The sequence below is a fragment of the Camelina sativa genome, chromosome 12 (genome assembly GCF_000633955.1).
Source record: "Camelina sativa cultivar DH55 chromosome 12, Cs, whole genome shotgun sequence".
Taxonomy (NCBI): Eukaryota; Viridiplantae; Streptophyta; class Magnoliopsida; order Brassicales; family Brassicaceae; genus Camelina; species Camelina sativa.
The window spans coordinates 2,472,193-2,492,149 of record NC_025696.1 but is presented as its reverse complement, the minus strand read 5'-3'; the positions used below and the strand labels follow the sequence as shown (position 1 = coordinate 2,492,149).

The following is a 19,957-nucleotide window of genomic DNA, read 5'->3' as shown; positions in this document are numbered from 1 at the left end:
AAAAAAAAAAAAAAAAAAAAAAAGTTTTAATTTTTCTTCACTGGAAATAAAAACACTACAGTTTTAAGATTTTTCACATTCTCAATTGTTGAGATAATGGCTCATTATCGATCGATGTTTGTCTATATATCTAAGTTACCTTTCTCAGCCTTAATCAAATCCCATCCCACCAAAAAGCTCAACACTTTCCCCAAATCTTCAAGCATACATACAGCCATGATTTTACTTTTATCAAGTTACCTCCTTTTGTTGAAAGACCCACTCCTTCTTCCCTTTTCTTAAATAGTAGTATATTTTTAGTCAGTACTCTCTCTTTGCTTGTTCCTCATGCCTTCTCTCAGCTTTGATTTTCCTACCTGACGAAGAATCTGCTTTTTTTTTTTTTGATTTTGGTCCGGGTTTGGGTTTTGGCATCTCTCTCCCACTAATTTATTGCATTTAGTTGTCTTGTCTATGTTTTGAGGTAAGGCTTTTAATCCTCGTGAACACTTTACAGTTCTGCTGAAAGATACTACTTTCTTTGCTCCTTAACAAGTTTCTAGCTTTCTCTTCTTTATGTTGTTACTCTTTTTGCTGTGACCACATAAAAAAAATCCCATTTTGTGACTTAAGTGATTTGATTTCAAGTTTTTGTCTGGTTGTTGTTGTTTGTATCAGGAACTGATTGATTATAAGGTAAAAGCAATGTTTTTGGTTTTGGTTCTATTGAGCTTCACTCTTCTTGTTGGTGATGGAGCTTCAAGGCCTCGTAATGTTGATGTTGGAGCCATCTTCAGTGTAGGCACTTTACATGGTGATGTTACAAGCGTTGCCATGAAAGCTGCTGAGGATGATGTCAATTCTGATCCTATCTTCCTTGGTGTATCTAGATTGCGTATAATGACTTATGATGCCAAGCGCAACGGATTCCTCACCATTATGGGAGGTGATATAAAGTCATCTTGTTGTTTCATTGATTCTTGTTTTTTTGAAACTTATACTAATCCTTGTGTTGGTTTTTTTAATCTCACAGCATTGCAGTTCATGGAGACTGATGCTGTGGCTATAATTGGTCCTCAGACATCAATAATGGCTCATGTCCTGTCTCATCTTGCAAATGAGCTTAATGTGCCTATGTTGTCATTCACAGCTTTAGACCCTAGCCTCTCTCCACTCCAGTTCCCCTTCTTTGTACAAACAGCACCTAGCGATCTCTTTCTGATGCGTGCCATTGCAGAAATGATAAGTTACTACGGTTGGTCAGATGTGATTGCATTGTACAACGACGATGATAACAGTAGAAACGGTATAACAGCTTTAGGCGATGAGCTTGAAGGAAGGCGCTGCAAGATTTCATACAAGGCTGTGCTTCCTTTAGATGTGGTGATTACTAGTCCTCGTGAGATCATAGATGAGTTGGTTAAGATTCAAAGGATGGAGTCTCGGGTAATCATTGTGAACACTTTCCCTAAAACAGGTGTGATGATCTTTGAGGAAGCTCAGAAGCTTGGCATGATGGAGAAAGGTTATGTTTGGATAGCTACACCTTGGTTGACTTCTCTGTTAGATTCTGTTATCCCGTTACCTCCCAAGATTGCTGAATCTATTAGAGGTGTGCTCGCTCTCCGTAGTCACACGCCAAATTCAAGAAAGAAAAGAGATTTCGTGGCACGGTGGAACAAGTTGAGTAATGGGACTATCGGGTTAAACGTTTATGGACTCTATGCTTATGATAGTGTCTGGATCATTGCTCGAGCTGTTAAGACACTTTTAGATAGCGGAGCTAACATTTCCTTCTCTAGCGACCCAAAGTTAAACAGCATGACGAGAGGAGGGTCACTGAATCTAAATGCCTTGAGCATATTTGATCAAGGATCACAGTTACGTGATTATATTGTGAATACAAAGATGTCTGGTCTTACAGGTCCAATACAATTTCTTCCTGACAGATCAATGATACGTCCCTCGTATGACATCTTTAACATGGTTGATGAAGGGGTTAGGCAGATTGGGTATTGGTCTAACCATTCTGGGCTCTCTATTATTCCTCCAGAGTCACTATACAATAAGCCTTCTAATCGTTCCAGCTCAAACCAACATCTGAACAATGTGACTTGGCCTGGTGGAACTTCTGAGACGCCACGTGGATGGGTTTTTCCTAACAACGGGAGAAGATTGAGAATCGGTGTACCGGACAGAGCAAGCTTCAAGGACTTTGTGTCAAGGGTGGATGGAAGCAACAAAGTGCATGGGTATGCCATTGATGTCTTTGAAGCTGCAGTCAAACTGATTTCTTATCCAGTTCCTCATGAGTTCATTCTTTTTGGAGACGGTCACAAGAACCCAAACTTCAATGAGTTTGTCAACAATGTCACTACCGGAGTGAGTAAAAAGAATCAGGAAAATATCATTTGTTTACAAAAACATTGTCGAAACTGACTGTAACTGATTGTGTGAGTTGTTCATTTTTTGCTTTCAGGTGTTTGATGCTGTTGTAGGAGACATAGCTATTGTTACAAAACGAACAAGGATTGTGGATTTCACTCAGCCATACATAGAATCAGGACTTGTCGTGGTTGCTCCTGTTACTAAGCTAAATGATACTCCGTGGGCATTCTTACGCCCTTTTACACCTCCAATGTGGGCTATTACAGCAGCTTTTTTCCTCATTGTTGGATCAGTAATATGGATTCTTGAACATAGAACCAATGATGAGTTTCGCGGACCTCCAAGGAAACAAATTGTTACCATTCTCTGGTTAGTAAAACAGTCACTGAAGATGCATATTATCGATATATTGGCATATAACATACTTAAAACCAACCACACAAGCTATTCTTTTGCAGGTTCAGCTTCTCGACGATGTTTTTCTCCCACAGTAAGTTACATCTAAAAACATCAGCTAAGTTATTACAGTACATGTGGTGATGTCTCTAAAAATCTTTATGCAACTAAACTTGCAGGAGAGAATACAGTGAGCACACTCGGTCGTCTTGTGCTGCTGATCTGGCTTTTTGTGGTACTGATCATAACGTCAAGTTACACAGCGAGTCTTACATCGATTCTTACAGTGCAACAGCTGAACTCACCAATCAAAGGAGTAGACACACTCATCAGCAGCAATGGACGAGTCGGGTTTCAGGTAGGTTCTTATGCTGAAAACTACATGATTGATGAGCTTAACATCGCCAGATCCCGACTTGTACCACTCGGCTCCCCAAAAGAATACGCCACAGCTCTTCAAAACGGAACTGTTGCTGCAATTGTCGATGAACGCCCTTATGTTGATCTCTTCCTCTCAGAGTTCTGTGGATTTGCTATTAGAGGCCAAGAATTCACCAGAAGTGGCTGGGGATTTGTGAGTACCTTTCATTTGAATCTCTTTCTTTCTCCCTGCGGCTCGTTTGAACATTAATCTTGATCATCTTCATTACGTTTTTTTTTTTGTTTAAAGGCATTCCCAAGAGACTCTCCATTAGCAGTTGACATGTCANTGTCGTGGTTGCTCCTGTTACTAAGCTAAATGATACTCCGTGGGCATTCTTACGCCCTTTTACACCTCCAATGTGGGCTGTTACAGCAGCTTTTTTCCTCATTGTTGGATCAGTAATATGGATTCTTGAACATAGAACCAATGATGAGTTTCGCGGACCTCCAAGGAAACAAATTGTTACCATTCTCTGGTTAGTAAAACAGTCACTGAAGATGCATATTATCGATATATTGGCATATAACATACTTAAAACCAACCACACAAGCTATTCTTTTGCAGGTTCAGCTTCTCGACGATGTTTTTCTCCCACAGTAAGTTACATCTAAAAACATCAGCTAAGTTATTACAGTACATGTGGTGATGTCTCTAAAAATCTTTATGCAACTAAACTTGCAGGAGAGAATACAGTGAGCACACTCGGTCGTCTTGTGCTGCTGATCTGGCTTTTTGTGGTACTGATCATAACGTCAAGTTACACAGCGAGTCTTACATCGATTCTTACAGTGCAACAGCTGAACTCACCAATCAAAGGAGTAGACACACTCATCAGCAGCAATGGACGAGTCGGGTTTCAGGTAGGTTCTTATGCTGAAAACTACATGATTGATGAGCTTAACATCGCCAGATCCCGACTTGTACCACTCGGCTCCCCAAAAGAATACGCCACAGCTCTTCAAAACGGAACTGTTGCTGCAATTGTCGATGAACGCCCTTATGTTGATCTCTTCCTCTCAGAGTTCTGTGGATTTGCTATTAGAGGCCAAGAATTCACCAGAAGTGGCTGGGGATTTGTGAGTACCTTTCATTTGAATCTCTTTCTTTCTCCCTGCGGCTCGTTTGAACATTAATCTTGATCATCTTCATTACGTTTTTTTTTTTGTTTAAAGGCATTCCCAAGAGACTCTCCATTAGCAGTTGACATGTCAACGGCGATCTTAGGTCTATCAGAGACAGGTCAGCTTCAAAAGATCCATGACAAGTGGCTTTCAAAATCCAACTGCAGTAACCTGAATGGTTCAGAGTCAGTTGAGGATTCAGAACAGCTTAAACTCCGTAGCTTCTGGGGATTATTCCTTGTGTGTGGGATCGCTTGTTTTATCGCTCTCTTCATCTACTTCTTCATGATAGTCCGCGACTTTTGCCGCCACAACAAGCCTGAGGAAGAAGCTGCTACAGTACCTTCACCAGAAAGTTCGCGTTCTAAAACGTTGCTGACATTTCTAGCGTATTTCGATGAAAAAGAAGAGGAAACCAAGAGAAGGTTGAAGCGTAAACGAATCGATGATCATTCTGTAAGGCCTTCTAGACCGTTATGACAGATACACATCATTACTCAAGCCATCTTCGTCAGGCATGAAAGATGAAGCAATGCAGACACATACCTCATACATATAGTAGAATGCAGATTTTGATTATACTTCAAGAATAAGCCTTGAAGCATACGGAACATTTTTAACCATAAACTTGTAAGACATCATATGATCTTAAAAGAAGGAATTACAACTTTGTATCTATCTGTTTAAAGAAAAGAATCCCAAATTGCCTCTTTCTGTTTCGTTAGGTTTATAAGTATGGTTACTATCCAATCCTTCTAGTATAGTAATTGGATTCATTGGCATTCATAGATATTTATTCAAATTTGGGGTTTCCACTTGAGTATAAGAAATTACAGTACAACCTCAAATTAATAATGTTGGACCATGATATTTTACTAATGTATAGATATAATTTTTGATTGTTTAAAATCTTAAAAAGTATGAAATTGAGAAATTACCAAAATAAGATTAGGCTTTTGAGTGTTATAAATTTTTTAGAATTAAAATTTTAATATTTAGAAAAAAAAATTATTTACAGTAAATTACAAATACTATAAATAAATTCACTTATATACATGACATACATATATTCATATTTATGAATAATAATCTCAGTTATAGTATATTAATAGCTTATAAAACTATCAAAATGAAAATGATGCATATTTAGAAATTGAAAACTTAAGATAAAATGATGTTATGTTATAGAGTATTTTATAATATTATAGTTTGAAAATACAACTTGATAATTTTTTTATAGAAATGAGTTCTAGGATAAAGTTTATTTTTTTTAAAAGCATACATTATTTTATCAACATATGTCTATACATATAAATTTATATGATTATTATTTTATGATATTAATATGATCATATATTTATATAGGGATTTCAAATAAAAAATATTAGCTTATCTTAACGAATTTTGCTAATTTTTACACTGACCTCACCTCGAATCAAATTTTATTACTATTTTATAGTGTTTATTAAGATATATAGTATTAACAATCATTGAACACATTGAGATTTGTATAAAACTAGCAATATAGATTTCCACAATAGCGTAGGTAAAAGAGAAATGATGGTGGATTTATTTTAGCATACCTCCAAAAATGAATGGTAAGCGATTCGATATAACAACTGATTGAGTTCTATGATACCAGATATAAAATCCACCAATCCTTAGGTGGTACGTATAAAAATACATAAAGGATTAGTAACTACAAAGTGTGAGACAAACAAACAAACACTCAACTTCTTTTGTATGGTTTGTAGATTGCATGAGACAAGATTTAAAAAATATCTAGTCCGAAAAACCGTCCGCTTGTGTACAAAAACATTTTGGTACGTCCTAAATATCTTTCAAAATTAACCATGTTAAAACTATATTAACATATAAACAAATATTGTTGTAAGAGATTTGCTTAATACTCCCACTAATTCTCATTCTAATAATCTAATTACTCAGCTACACGGCTACACCCATAAATACAACAATGAGAGATAGCTCTCTAATTGCCTCTAATTGATTAGCTTTTTATTTATAAATTTTTTCGTGAGTTCTAATTGATCAGCTTCATACACAAGCAGAGCCGTCGCAAAACATATTGGGGCCACGAGCTCAAAACAATTGTAAAGCTGATTCTTTTAGTGGACCATAGAAAGAAAAAAAATTATAAAAATAGGTAATGCCGTGGGTTGAACACGAGAACTCAGACGCTTTATAGTTCATATTTACCACCACACTAACAATACTTTTCAGAAATTTGAGGCCGAAATATTTTATATAATTTCCGGGCCGCAAGTACATGCTTCATCAGCCTGTGCTTGGAGACGGCACTGTACACAAGATTGCTACAATAGTAGAACTGTATAATCAAATCAGATACAAAAATGCTACAAGAGAAGAGCTATCTCTATACCGAAAAAGAGAAGAGCTATTGGGTAGAGTCTTGGAGGTCCGATGAAAAACCTTCTCGACGAGGAAGAAGAATATACAATTTAAGAATAATCAAATGCCTAATAAACAAATTGTTTAGCCTCAGAATTCGGGGAGTTGGTTCGGTTCAAAACTTTTCAGTTCCGTATAGTAGCGTTCAATTAGGAGAATTTAGTTGACAAGAATACAAATGCTTGACCGGACGATTCCAAATGTACCGGTTGAGTTTGGTTTTTAATTAGGCTAGTAAATTAGTTAGTGATTGCTGATTAGCCTCAGGAAATAATTGAATATTTTGGTAAATGGATCTCCACCTCAATACTCACTACTACTCACTAGATTTTGAAAACATTTTATAAACCCTAACAAGTAAACATTAAAATTAGGTTAATCACATTGTTCACCTTGGTGTCTTTGTTATTGCGATTTGAAAGATTTTGCTTCAGTTCCATCAATGGCGACCCTATGTTTTCAATCTCCTTCAAAACCCATATTCAAATTCCACTCAAAAACCAAACCTTTCACTAAAGTCTCCATCTTTAAACCCAGAGCCTCCGTACAATCACAAGGCCTTGTCATCGCCACCGAGCCAGAACCAGTTTTCACCTCCGTCAAGACTTTTGCTCCGGCGACTGTTGCGAATCTAGGACCAGGCTTTGACTTCCTAGGATGCGCCGTCGACGGTCTCGGTGACCACGTCACTCTCCACGTGGATCCCTCTGTCCGTAACGGAGATATCTCAATCTCTGAAATCACCGGAACCACAACTAAACTAAGCTTTGATCCACACCGGAACTGCGCCGGTATCGCAGCTATGGCGACGATGAAGATGCTTGGGATCAAATCTGTTGGTTTATCGTTAGCTTTGCATAAAGGTCTTCCTTTAGGGAGTGGTTTAGGTTCCAGTGCGGCTAGCGCCGCCGCAGCAGCTGTGGCGGTTAACGAACTATTTGGCCGGAAGTTAGGAAACGACGAGCTTGTTCTCGCCGGATTAGAATCGGAAGCGAAAGTCTCAGGCTTTCACGCTGATAACATAGCGCCGGCGATTATGGGTGGATTCGTTTTGATCAGAAGCTACGAGCCGCTTGATTTAAAACCTTTGAGGTTCCCATTAGAGAAAGATCTCTTCTTTGTTCTCGTTACCCCTGAGTTCGAAGCTCCTACTAAGAAAATGAGAGCAGCGTTAGCCAAAGAGATTCCAATGGCTGATCATGTTTGGAACAGTAGTCAAGCGGCGGCGTTAGTGGCTGCTGTTTTGGAAGGTGATGTGGCGAGTCTTGGGAAGGCGCTTTCGTCGGATAAAGTAGTGGAGCCGAAGAGAGCACCGTTGATTCCGGGGATGGAAGCTGTCAAGAAAGCTGCTTTGGAAGCTGGAGCATTTGGTTGCACTATAAGTGGAGCTGGTCCAACGGCGGTTGCGGTTATCGACACGGCGGAGAAAGGTTATGAGATCGGTGAGAAAATGGTCGAAGCGTTTTTGAGATTCGGAGACTTGAAGTCTATTGCTTCTGTGAAGAAACTTGACAAAATCGGAGCTAGACTTATCAAAAGCATGTAACTTTTTCAAGTTTTAAGGATTTGTTCTATGGATTCTGCAAATGATAATAAAGAGATTCGTAATTGAAAAGATTGAAACTTCTTTTGTTCTCCCCACATGAGGAAGAAGAAACAGAGAGAGCGAGAGAGAGAGAGAATTATTACTGCACAAAGTAAAAAAGACAACAACAAATCCACATGAAGATGGAAAACATTACACAAACTTGATATCTCAAGTCTTCTAGTTTCTCAGTCGTGTTTAGCAGCTTCAGCTTGTCTAGCTCCAAGAGAGAAGAACTCAGTGATGACTTCAAGTGGCATGCCTTTAGTTTCGGGGACTTTAATGAACACAAAGACCCATGAGATGCAACAGACGACTGCGTACATTCCAAACACACCAGCTAAGCCAACTGATTTTAGGAGCACTGGGAGACTGTAGGTGACGATAATGTCACATATCCAGAAGGTGAGTGCGCAAATGGCGATGCAGATTCCACGGACTCGAGTTGGAAAGATCTCTGAACAGAGGATGTTTGGAGCCGGACCAAAACCCATCACGAAGAAACAAAAGTATAGCACGACACTTACGGTTGATAAGACTGCGTGCACAATGCTGTTCATTTGAACTATATTCGAGATTACTAATACCAACAGAGATGCTATCAAGATTGGTATCGTTGTGAGAAGCAAGGTCCTGCAACAAAAAAAAACATTTCATTAGCTTGTTTTGCTTTGTGTGTATTGTGAATGAACAAAGACAAAGTTTAAGTTTTAAATACCTTCGACCAGATAGATCCATGAGCCTCATTGCAACAGCTATAGCAGGTAACATCACAAAGGTTGTCAATGCACTTATAAGTAAGGATGCAGAAGAAGAACTAATCCCCAAGTTTGATAGTAGAATCCCAACACCCGCCTGCTCGAGGATTTGAGGTGTGTAGTATAGAACTCCATTGATGCCTGAGAACTGCATTGTCACAAAAAAAAACATAAAGTTACCATGCAGATTCTATTTATGTGATTCACTTAGTTTGATGTCGTCTCTATCTTAGATTACCTGCTGAAGTATTTGAAGTCCGACTCCTACGACTAACGCACGTTTGACTCCAGGATCTTGAAGATCATGCCAAATTGAACCTTTAGCTGTTTCCGATGGATGTACCATAGCAGGACCAATTGTGTGTTCTCTGAGAAGGTCTTTGGTATAAAGAGCTGGTTGGCTAACCAAAGCAGATGCTTGTACAAACTCTGAGTCACCAGTTGCATCACCTCCAGGTAATGAAACAATTGAGCCACGTCGAGATCCTGGGAAACCTTCTTGATGCAAGTATATCCTCTTGAATCCACCTTCTTTCTCCCCTGATTCATCTTCTCTTTCAGTCCATTTCCATGCCACTTGCCATCCACCTCCAATCCCCATACTACTCGCTCCGTCACCTTGAGCTCCCTGCACTTGACTTCCATGTCTGAAGGTAGAAAGAGTACCATGAGCAGTGTGAGGCATGTCTTTCTCCATACTTGTCGTTTGACGTGAGATCAACGGAGAATGAAGTTCATCATCAGAATCATCTCCATGGTCGGATGGATAGTCCTCGCCTTCTCCAACAAGATTCTCTTCATCCCAATCTTCATGTCTTTGTTGATTCCCTCCCACACTGAACATACTCCCAAAATGAGGGAACAAGGCACTCCTCATGCTTCCAGTTTCGGGCATCTTCTCATGAACGCTTCCAAACAGTGTGACAAGAGGATCAATCAATGAGCCTTGCCTCTTGCTCATTGTGCTTCCATGGCGAGACAAAACACTCACAGTGCTTCCTCCTTTGACTGGCCTAGCAACCCAACTCAGCCCTTCTTCTGCACCATACAACTTAATTTGATCTTTATCTACAGCTATATCATGATCATCAGTGACTTCATCGGCAGGACCGATTATATATTCCTCTATGGTCGTTTCACCTCCAACTCCAAGACCCTCCACCAACAAAGCCATTTCACCTAATCATTGCCACATAAGAAAAAATTCAATAGAAAAAAACTTCTTCATTGGAAAATAATAGAGTCAGAACTCAGAATGATCAAAAGACTAACCAGACACATCTTCCCGACCACGTAGTCTCTGCAGTACACGCTTTGCTTCAAGCATTCGGCCTTTGCTAACGAGCCACCTTGGAGACTCAGGCAAGAAGAAGACTGTGAGGAAGAAAAAGATAAGGGAAGGGATGAAAAGGACACCAAGCATCAACCTCCAGTTAGGAGATGGCATCAACGACATTCCGAATACCATACAGTAAGATAAGAACATCCCTCCAGAGCCAGTGAACTGCGGAAGCGTATTCAAGAGACCCCTTATCTCAGGAGGTGCAGTCTCGGATATATAAATAGGAACAAGTGTGACCACAATACCAACCCCAAATCCATCTAACAACCTTCCTAAGAGCAGAACATAAACGTTGGGAGACCATAGCATCACTAGAGAACCAACAAAGTAGAGAATTGAAGACAATATTAGCATGGGACGGCGACCAAGCAAATCAGCTACACCTCCAGAGCATGTTGTAATCAGAGTAGCACCAATAAGTGACATGGCCACAATTAGACCTTCCACTGATGGATTACTCTCCAAATTAAACTCTTTTTTTATGTACAACACAGCTCCTGCAGAGTCCCAAAGAAAAGTTATAAAATCCATCACACAAAAGCAAAAAGAGATCAGCTAAAAAGGATGAAACAGAATCTGTGAATTGTATCAAAAAAAATCCTTTCTTTCTTCGATCCTAAAGTTTTATAAACAGAATTATGGATTTGGAACATAAACAACAACCAAAACCAAATCTCACCTGCAATTGTGGCGTTATCCCATCCTTGTAACAAGTTGCCAACAGCAGCAGCAACAGCAACAAGCACAGCTCCACTCATAATTCCTGTCTTATCTTTAGCGAATTTCGAAAAACAGAGTCACTGAACAACGATGAGTGAGACAAAACCCACCTGAAAAAAATCGAAATAAGAACACAATCACTGGTGAGCTAAAAAGATAAACAGAGAGAGATAACACCAAAAAAAAGTATGACCTAAGACTATAACAAACCCTTTAGTGACGTAAAAAGATACAGAGGAATTCTGGAAGAAAGATAAAAACAGAGGTCAAAAATCGAAACTTTGAGTAAAGTTTGACTACTTTTTTAATTATCTCTTCTTCCAAGTAGAAGAGAAGAGAAGAGAAGAGAAGAGAAGAGAAGTAAGGTGGAGAGAATATGATATAAATAAGAGAGAGAGAGAGAGAGATGAAAACTAGGGTTTGCAAACTTGGAAAAGGAGGCAGAATAAGCCACTATCAGTGAACCGCTGCTGCTTCTTCAATGGCGTCACTACGCAATCAAAAAAAGCATATTTTTTTATTTTCCCTTTTGGTTTAAAAACTTAAATCAAAAAAAAAAAAAAAAAAAAANAAAGCTAGATTTCGAAATAACCGTGAGAATATAAAATTGATTACTTTTTTTTATTTGTTGTGTTTTGTGTTTTGCGAAAGGACTATGAACAGAGAGAGAGAGAAGGCCTATGGGATAAGTGACACCTGCCTCTTTGCTCCTGTCCTCTCACACCACGTATGTCTCTATTGTATATTGCTCTCTCTTTCTCTCTCTCTCTATCTATCTCTCGCTCGTGTTTGCGTACAGAATCATTTTCAGAGAGTTAACACCAATAAACCTATATAAATTTGTCATCTTTTGGATTTGGGTCCACGGAGTTTGTAACATCAGTCATTCATTCACCGTTCAAAACTTCTAGAGTTCAAAATTCTTTACAAAGTTCTTCTCTTTACCATATTTGGGGTTGGCATTCATGAAATAAAGGTCAAAACTTTTAAATTAGGGACACTTAAATAGCATACGGTTTTAATTGTATTTATTAAATATCTGATATAATTAGAATAAAACATAGTTGTACAGGTGGGTATAATAAATTTGGAGTTCGTGTGTAGTATAATTGTCTTCAAAACCAATGAGTTTTGTTGTCGGCATAGTTGGGGGAAAAGGATTGATATTTTCTTTTGTAAAAATATGAAGAAAGATAAGGATTGATTTGTGAAATCTTAGATCCATTGGGGACTATAAGAGAAAACTAGAGATAAATATCTGAGTTATGTAAGCATGACTTGAGTTTTCTGAAAATAAAGTAATTTAAAAGTAAAGTTTAGTTTGTTTACATCCGGGAAAGCATCTTCAAATCATTTCAACTTTACATAATTTTAATCAAGAAAGAGAAAAAATATGCAATAATGGAGAATATTGTCCAAACACAATGAGACACTTTAAACTTGTTTAATCTTGAGTCGTATTCGTATGTTACAAATATAATGATTAGTTTTTATTTCTTCACTTTACTACTACTTATCTTTTCTCTTTACAGATTAAAAGGGAAGAAAAAAAACGAATGCATAAAAATTATATTGATTCGTAAATTCGTTGTACGTTTCAGAAAAAAAATATCTTAAAAGTGATAGTATTATTTATAAAAAGCATCTACATAATTGGTTATATATAAATATATTTGACTAAAAAAGTTCGTCAAAAAAAAAAATATATATATATTTGACTCTCATAAATTTTAGATATTTTGTATCCGGAAATGAACGTACAAGGACACTGTATAATAAGCGTTACGAATGGGACACACACACCACATTAATATATAAACATGAAACAGAATCTTTTTACATAGACTATGGCATGTGAATGCGAATATATAAAGATTCTTTGTCCACATCATCATTTAATCATAACATGGTTTGCTTTTTAAACTTCCGTAGAATAGAAGAAACTAGGAGAAACGGACCATTTCATTTAATTTTTTGGACATCACGGACCATTTCATCTGTGTTCACTGGTTAAGATATTTTCCTTTGGATATTTTATGTCTGCCACCAAACTAAATTTTGTTTATGTAAAGTAAAAACGAAACCAAGTTCGACATCGAGAGATCTAACAGGAGACTAGAGAGTTTGGTAAGAAATCAGCCAGCAAAATGATATATATATATATATATATATCCCAAAATATGTATTTGTTTGGGTGAAGGTCTCCAATTTGATACAGTCCGTCAGTCGTGTGAAGGTGTCGACTTCGATAAATCCGAGTGTTTTTTTTTCATTCAAACTTCGGTTTTTGTTTCTTCCGTATGCTATTCACTAATTTGGAACTGAAAGTAACATTTTATCATTGGGTCTAAAGTCTAAAGTCTAAAGTCTAACAAGACAATAAAACGGCCATTAGGGTGTGTGATTTTTGTATTTGAGTATTGGGCCAGGTCAGTGGATAAAAGGCCCAAACACAAACCGAATGGTAGATGACCCGTCTAGTTATTATGCTTCTTTACTTTGATTAATATCAATTTAACGTAAACCCTTTGTACATTTTAATCTGCATTTAAACACACTTGATTGTGTGTGTTCAATCAAATATAATGAAAGTGGAAAGATTCCTGAAAGCAAAAATTATAGAGATTGTGTTACACTTATATGATTGCGATTGCCTCGCTGTTAAAACTCGATAGGGATTTTTGTGAGCTTAAAAAGTAAAAAAGTACTAAAATGATTCCAAAATAGTATCCAACATTATACGGTAGAACATCTATAAATTAATACTCTTTAAATTAATACTAGCTATAAATTAATAAATTCTTCCGGTTCCGAGTTGGGCCGGTGTAAAAAATGACACATTTCGATAAATTAATAAAATAATATTTTTTTTCGAAATCCTATATAAAAATATAGTCCCATCAATATCATAAATTAATAATCAAATAATATTAATATATATATATATATATATCTAAGAAAATCTAGTGAAATACTGAAATATGACTCTAATGTTGTTTGCATATTCTTGAATTTGCATTTTTATTGGAGCTCATATCTAATATCTTTCATTGTCGTATTCTCAAATCACATCCAAAAATTACGAAAAGTTCTAAATGAGATAATTGCTTCTTTATATGTAACTGGTTTTAAAATTACCGCAATATCTTATTCAACTTCATCATTACCATGAATGATACTAGTAGAAATTTCTTCTAAACTCTAAACTTCTAACATCTATCATTTTTACCTAAACTCTAAACTTAGCAATTACAATAGATAAGATAATAAATTAAGAATTTTTTTTTTAAAATATGAATGATGACAAAAGTATCTTATTTTGTAATACATAATTTTCAAAATTATGAAAATTAAAAATCTTTTCATAAATTAATATTTTATTAATTTATCGATAAATTAATAATTATTAATTTATCGATAAATTAAAACATCTTTAAATTAATAAAATTTCATGGTCCCTATTAATTTATAGAGGTTCTACTGTAGTTTTTTTTCCTCTATAAGTATAAATAATATGGTGCACCACCACCACTCCAATAATAATTAAACTACAAACATAGCAACAACAAGAAGAATGCTGGATTGTGCAGGTCAATGGTCATCGTCATCGACTTATTATAATTCGAATATTCAAAATTTGATTATCCAACAAAAAGGACTAAAATAATATTCTCATGTACAACCTTTCTAATTTTTATAAATAATATAAAAAAACAAAAATATTCTCATGTATCGACCAAAAGAGGAACTGGTTTTAATAATTCAAAAGTGCAGAAGGTGAGAGGAAACCGCGAAGAGAGAGAGAGAGAGTCAGAGAGGAGTAGCTGGTGAGCACTAATTAAGGGCAAGGAAGGACCTTTCTTCGCTCAATCGCCGCCGTAAACTAAAGCCATCACATTCTCATCCAACGAGTCTTATTTATCCGACCAAACACAAACTAAACTAAAAAAATCTATTCTTTTATTTATTTATTTTATTTTACTTTCAATCTCGAAATATAAATTGTTCTTTATAAAATAGGATTGTAGCTTTCCCTTTTTCTTTGGTCTCTTAAATTTTACTTTCTCCTTTTAAGTCAGATTCCTAATCCATATTCATTCTTTCAGTCTTCTTCCTTCTCTTCCGCCGTTCTGAGTACTCTTCTACTACTACTGGTAAACTAGATCCTCTTTCCCCTTTTCTCCCTTTTTTTCTTTTATTTCATTCTCTCTGTTGTTTTTGTGATTCTGTTATCAAAGATCTCCATTGAAACTTCTTAGCTCTTCTCTGTGTTTTGTCTTTCTTTTTTCCGTTAGTTTGACTATTTGATCTGATGTTGGTTTTGCGTTTTCTTTACTCGTGATTGTTAAAGTTTGTTACTTTCTTTCTTCTAGTTTAGTTTCTGAGATTTGGTCTGATTATTTCAAGGTTTTGACTTTGTGACAGTGTTTTTTTTTCAAAATCATATCTATGAACAGTTCCTTGGATGAAGAACAACAGAAAGTGAAAGTTGCTGTCTTTAAAACTAGGATTTGGTCAATTCCCATTGTTTCATGGGCAATTCTTGCCGTGGATCTTTAAAGGACAATATCTCCCAAGGCAATACTAACAATAAGCCTGAAGATAGTACTCATAACTCTAAAACCTCTGCTACTTCTAGTTCCGAAGACCATTCTCCTACCAACAACAACGCTGCAGACATCATTGCTCAAGAATTCTCCAAAGAAGCAGCTCCCAACAAGAAAGACAACAACAACAGCAACAGCAACAACAAGAATCCAGCTCTTTTTGTTCCTTTAAGAGAACCAATCATGAGGCGTAACCCTGACAATCAAGCTTACTATGTTCTTGGTCATAAGACACCAAACATTCGTGATTTCTATACTCTTAGCCGTAAGCTAGGACAAGGTCAATTCGGAACAACTTATCTATGTACTGAAGCTGCCACGGGGATTGACTACGCTTGTAAGTCAATCTCCAAGAGGAAGTTGATCTCCAAAGACGATGTTGAGGATGTTAGGAGAGAGATTCAGATTATGCACCATTTAGCTGGTCACGGTAATATCGTGACCATCAAAGGAGCTTATGAGGACTCTTTGTATGTTCACATTGTGATGGAGCTTTGTGCTGGAGGTGAATTGTTTGATAGGATTATTCAGAGAGGGCATTACAGCGAGAGGAAAGCTGCTGAGCTTACTAAGATCATTGTTGGTGTTGTTGAAGCGTGTCATTCTCTTGGTGTTATGCATAGAGACTTGAAGCCTGAGAATTTCTTGTTGGTTAATAAGGATGATGATTTCTCCCTCAAGGCTATTGATTTTGGTCTATCTATCTTTTTCAAACCAGGTAAAAAAAGGTTTGAAAGCTTTTATATAGTTAATGGTTGGCTTCATTAGTTAGTTAATGAAGCTTTATTTTGATTTCTATCTTCTTTTGATTTTTTCAGGTCAAATATTTACTGATGTTGTTGGAAGTCCATATTATGTTGCTCCTGAGGTTTTGCTCAAACGTTATGGGCCTGAAGCTGATGTGTGGACTGCTGGTGTTATACTCTATATATTGCTAAGTGGAGTTCCTCCTTTCTGGGCAGGTAAATTGTGATTGACGTTTTGGCACGTTAACCCCGTCTCTTAGTTATTTAGACAGAACCTGTCCAGTCACCTGAGTCCTGATGTGTGTATTGTTTTGTCTTGTTCAGAAACTCAGCAAGGGATATTTGATGCTGTGTTGAAGGGTTATATCGACTTTGAGTCAGACCCATGGCCTGTGATATCTGACAGTGCTAAAGACTTGATCCGTAGAATGTTATGCTCCAAGCCTGCAGAACGTTTGACCGCTCATGAAGTCTTGCGTATGTATTCACATAAATGGTTTACTTATAGCAACAACTGAACAACATTAGACTTATATCTTTGTGTGTTTATTATCTTCTTTTTTTCAGGTCATCCATGGATCTGTGAGAATGGTGTTGCACCAGATAGAGCACTTGATCCTGCTGTTCTGTCCCGTCTCAAGCAGTTCTCTGCAATGAATAAACTCAAGAAGATGGCTTTGAAGGTTAGTGATTTTTGTGCATAAACCCTCTATCTTCTATGGTCTCTGCTTTCACTTTTCATAAACCCTTTCACTTCTATGGTCATCAGGTTATAGCTGAGAGCCTCTCGGAAGAAGAGATTGCTGGTTTAAGAGAAATGTTTCAGGCAATGGATACTGATAACAGCGGTGCAATCACTTTTGATGAACTCAAAGCTGGCCTGAGAAAGTATGGATCTACCTTGAAAGACACAGAGATCCATGATCTTATGGAAGCGGTAAACAATCTAACCTTATTGTGGTAAATACATTGACAAGACAATGAAGTATATTGTAGGTTCTAATGCTGAACTCTTGTATTGACCAGGCTGATGTGGACAACAGTGGGACAATAGATTACAGTGAGTTCATTGCAGCGACTATCCATCTCAACAAACTGGAGAGGGAAGAGCATCTTGTCGCTGCGTTTCAATACTTTGACAAAGACGGAAGCGGTTACATAACAATCGATGAGCTGCAACAAGCATGCGTTGAACATGGCATGGCTGATGTTTTCCTTGAAGACATCATCAAAGAAGTTGATCAAAACAATGTAACCTTTACATTAACTCTGTTCCACAATTCTCTCTGACTAATGTCGAGGTATCATCTCATAAAAAGTTCTTTTGGTGCTTATGTTGGTCCAAACAGGATGGAAAGATTGATTATGGTGAGTTTGTGGAGATGATGCAAAAGGGAAATGCTGGTGTTGGAAGAAGAACGATGAGAAATAGTCTAAACATTAGCATGAGAGACGCGTAGAAGCTGCTGCTTTGTAATCTGCTTGTGCGATTGTGACTGCGAAAAATGTTCTTATTGATGGGATTCACTATCTCAATGCTCACCACATACAAGGTGAAAAAAAGAAGAAGACCAAACCGGATTCATCGCTGAGGAGGGTTCGAGCTAATGTTTAACGACTGTGTGATTAATCATCAAGTAGCTTTGGAGGTTTTGTTTTTTTTACCCTTTTGTTGTTTGTATGTTTATTATGGCAATTGTTGGAGTTAGTGAGCTTTGTTCATCATCTTCAATTGTTCAACTATGTTCACTCTTCTTGTATTTTGAAAAACAAAACAAAAAAAATGTCTTTGTATGTTGTGTGATTTCTAAGCAATTTTACTTTGAAAAACTCTTTCTTCTTTCTAGACGATGACGACCCTTCATCAATCTCAGACTACTACACCACTTGATTTTGAATTGTCTATGATGAGGAAGATGATGAGCTAGCGAGTCTCAATCATGTAATCAAAGTGCTTTTTCTAAGTAACCTGTATTTAATTAAACTCAAATAAAACCAAAACTCAAGGCTGTTCGAAAACAATCATTCATTCATTCGCCACACAATCTGTAATTTGCAACATATAATACCAAAACCAATAAATTCTGGCACTCCTCATATTCACATGCTTTGTAACGCCGCAACCTTTAGCATATACTACTATTTAAATTAGATTATTTTTGGTCTCATTTATAATTTTTATCATATTTGATTTAGTACTAACCTCTTCTTGATATTATCATATTGGTTAAGCTTCGTTAAAAAAATTAGCTGTTGTTTGAGCTAAATACGATCATTTTTTGGGGTCAGATTGATTACTCAATTCATTTTAATAGTATAAACTAATCCACCCCCGACTTCAAATCAAGTTTAGTTTAAAAATTATAATAAGAGCAATAAAATATGAATTCGCCACCGACGATCTTGGTGCCACCGACAAATGTTATGTCGGCCACACACGTTCTCTGTTGTATGCAACCGAAGTTTCGTCAATACCATTTCTTTTACACACCACAACCGTTAAAAACCCACAAACTAGGGGGGAAATAATCGGTGATATTAATGTTATAGATCTCTACACTTTTACACTTGTATGATCATGATTATAATTCTTGAACCTCTATACCTAAACCTTATAAAATTATTGCATTGTTATTATTATCATCACCGTCATCAATTATCATTTGTATATGATCAATGTGAATAATGGATATGAAAGAAATAATACAAGGGAAATTCATATATGGCGCGCGTAAAAAGATTAAAACAAAAAAATAACGGATTTCTATATAATTTTGCATGGTTATTAAAAGAGAGATACAAAAAATACAACTGCACAAGCCACCACAAACATCAAAATATAAATAAATAAATTGATTAATGATCTAAGCAAAATACAACATTATAAATTTAGAAGAAGATTAAAAAAAAAAAACACATTATACATTATACTCCATTGCATAAAAGTAAAAAAAAGAAGAGACATATCACGAAAATCTCAACCCCCATATTGTGCTTTCAAGAATCATTGTTTATCGTTGACGCTTGTATTTGCAAGAAAGAGGAAGAGAATCAGAGGAAGAAGATCCCACGAGGTTACGGATCTGAGACCGGAGCTTGAAGAAGACGTGCATTATACTTCCTCTGTTCTGAGAACCAATAGATTTAGCTTCGTCTTTGTTAAGCTCAAGATCTCTAATGAAGATTGGTTTTCTTGAAAGGATCCACGACCAACCCCATTCCCACCATTCTTTCACAGAGGTCCCTGTTTGCTCTCCCATAGCGGAGACAGATTTGGATCTCGGGAACTTAGCTGCGATAGCTGCTGGTTGGTTAGAGAGGTTGAGGGAGAGAGAAGAGAGACGACGTCGGATGAGACCAGGCTCATCTTCGGCGGTGGTGGTGGAGTTAGGACGTTGAGAAACTGGGAGAGAAGTAGGTTTACGAATCTGGAGAGTCTCCATCATTGAGCTCATTGCTTT

The 19,957-nt window shown here is 36.9% G+C and overlaps 5 protein-coding genes across 11 annotated transcripts; 3 read left to right on the top strand and 2 right to left on the bottom strand.

Moving 5' to 3' along the window:
- On the top strand, positions 27-5,018 carry LOC104729676 (glutamate receptor 3.2-like). Of its 3 annotated transcripts, XM_019233317.1 has the most exons (8): positions 28-463; positions 658-925; positions 1,013-2,361; positions 2,459-2,554; positions 3,481-3,662; positions 3,752-3,783; positions 3,869-4,263; positions 4,360-5,018. In XM_019233317.1, the coding sequence occupies exons 2-8, from the start codon at positions 685-687 to the stop codon at positions 4,786-4,788; spliced, it is 2,724 nt and encodes a 907-aa protein (XP_019088862.1). In that variant the 5' UTR covers positions 28-463; positions 658-684; the 3' UTR covers positions 4,789-5,018. The 3 variants fall into 3 exon arrangements, with proteins under 3 accessions (XP_010446945.1, XP_019088862.1, XP_019088861.1); XM_010448643.2 differs by lacking the exons at positions 3,481-3,662; positions 3,752-3,783; positions 3,869-4,263 and adding exons at positions 2,826-2,857; positions 2,943-3,337 and having other exon boundaries at positions 27-463; positions 2,459-2,736; positions 4,360-4,788; XM_019233316.1 differs by lacking the exons at positions 28-463; positions 3,481-3,662; positions 3,752-3,783; positions 3,869-4,263 and adding exons at positions 2,826-2,857; positions 2,943-3,337 and having other exon boundaries at positions 685-925; positions 2,459-2,736.
- LOC104729674 (homoserine kinase-like) lies at positions 7,039-8,365 on the top strand. The gene has a single exon (XM_010448639.2). It carries the CDS (start codon positions 7,181-7,183, stop codon positions 8,282-8,284), a length of 1,104 nt encoding a protein of 367 aa, XP_010446941.1. The 5' UTR covers positions 7,039-7,180; the 3' UTR covers positions 8,285-8,365.
- On the bottom strand, positions 8,326-11,644 carry LOC104729675 (monosaccharide-sensing protein 2). Of its 3 annotated transcripts, none has more exons than XM_010448640.2 (6): positions 11,354-11,644; positions 11,103-11,253; positions 10,354-10,920; positions 9,320-10,260; positions 9,042-9,229; positions 8,326-8,956 (listed from the first exon to the last, which is right to left on the bottom strand). In XM_010448640.2, exons 2-6 carry the CDS (start codon positions 11,179-11,181, stop codon positions 8,512-8,514), a joined length of 2,220 nt encoding a protein of 739 aa, XP_010446942.1. In that variant the 5' UTR covers positions 11,182-11,253; positions 11,354-11,644; the 3' UTR covers positions 8,326-8,511. The 3 variants fall into 3 exon arrangements, with proteins under 3 accessions (XP_010446942.1, XP_010446943.1, XP_010446944.1); XM_010448641.2 differs by having other exon boundaries at positions 8,512-8,956; positions 11,337-11,644; XM_010448642.2 differs by having other exon boundaries at positions 8,512-8,956; positions 11,572-11,637.
- On the top strand, positions 15,128-18,336 carry LOC104729673 (calcium-dependent protein kinase 5-like). 3 transcript variants are annotated; one of them, XM_010448638.2, is made up of 8 exons: positions 15,128-15,297; positions 15,569-16,468; positions 16,569-16,712; positions 16,821-16,973; positions 17,064-17,179; positions 17,266-17,433; positions 17,523-17,747; positions 17,846-17,956. In XM_010448638.2, the coding sequence occupies exons 2-8, from the start codon at positions 15,676-15,678 to the stop codon at positions 17,954-17,956; spliced, it is 1,710 nt and encodes a 569-aa protein (XP_010446940.1). In that variant the 5' UTR covers positions 15,128-15,297; positions 15,569-15,675. The 3 variants fall into 3 exon arrangements, with proteins under 3 accessions (XP_010446940.1, XP_010446939.1, XP_019089486.1); XM_010448637.2 differs by having other exon boundaries at positions 15,139-15,297; positions 15,601-16,468; XM_019233941.1 differs by lacking the exon at positions 15,128-15,297 and having other exon boundaries at positions 15,676-16,468; positions 17,846-18,336.
- Positions 19,237-19,951, bottom strand: LOC104729672. Its single transcript, XM_010448635.1, has one exon. It carries the CDS (start codon positions 19,949-19,951, stop codon positions 19,508-19,510), a length of 444 nt encoding a protein of 147 aa, XP_010446937.1. The 3' UTR covers positions 19,237-19,507.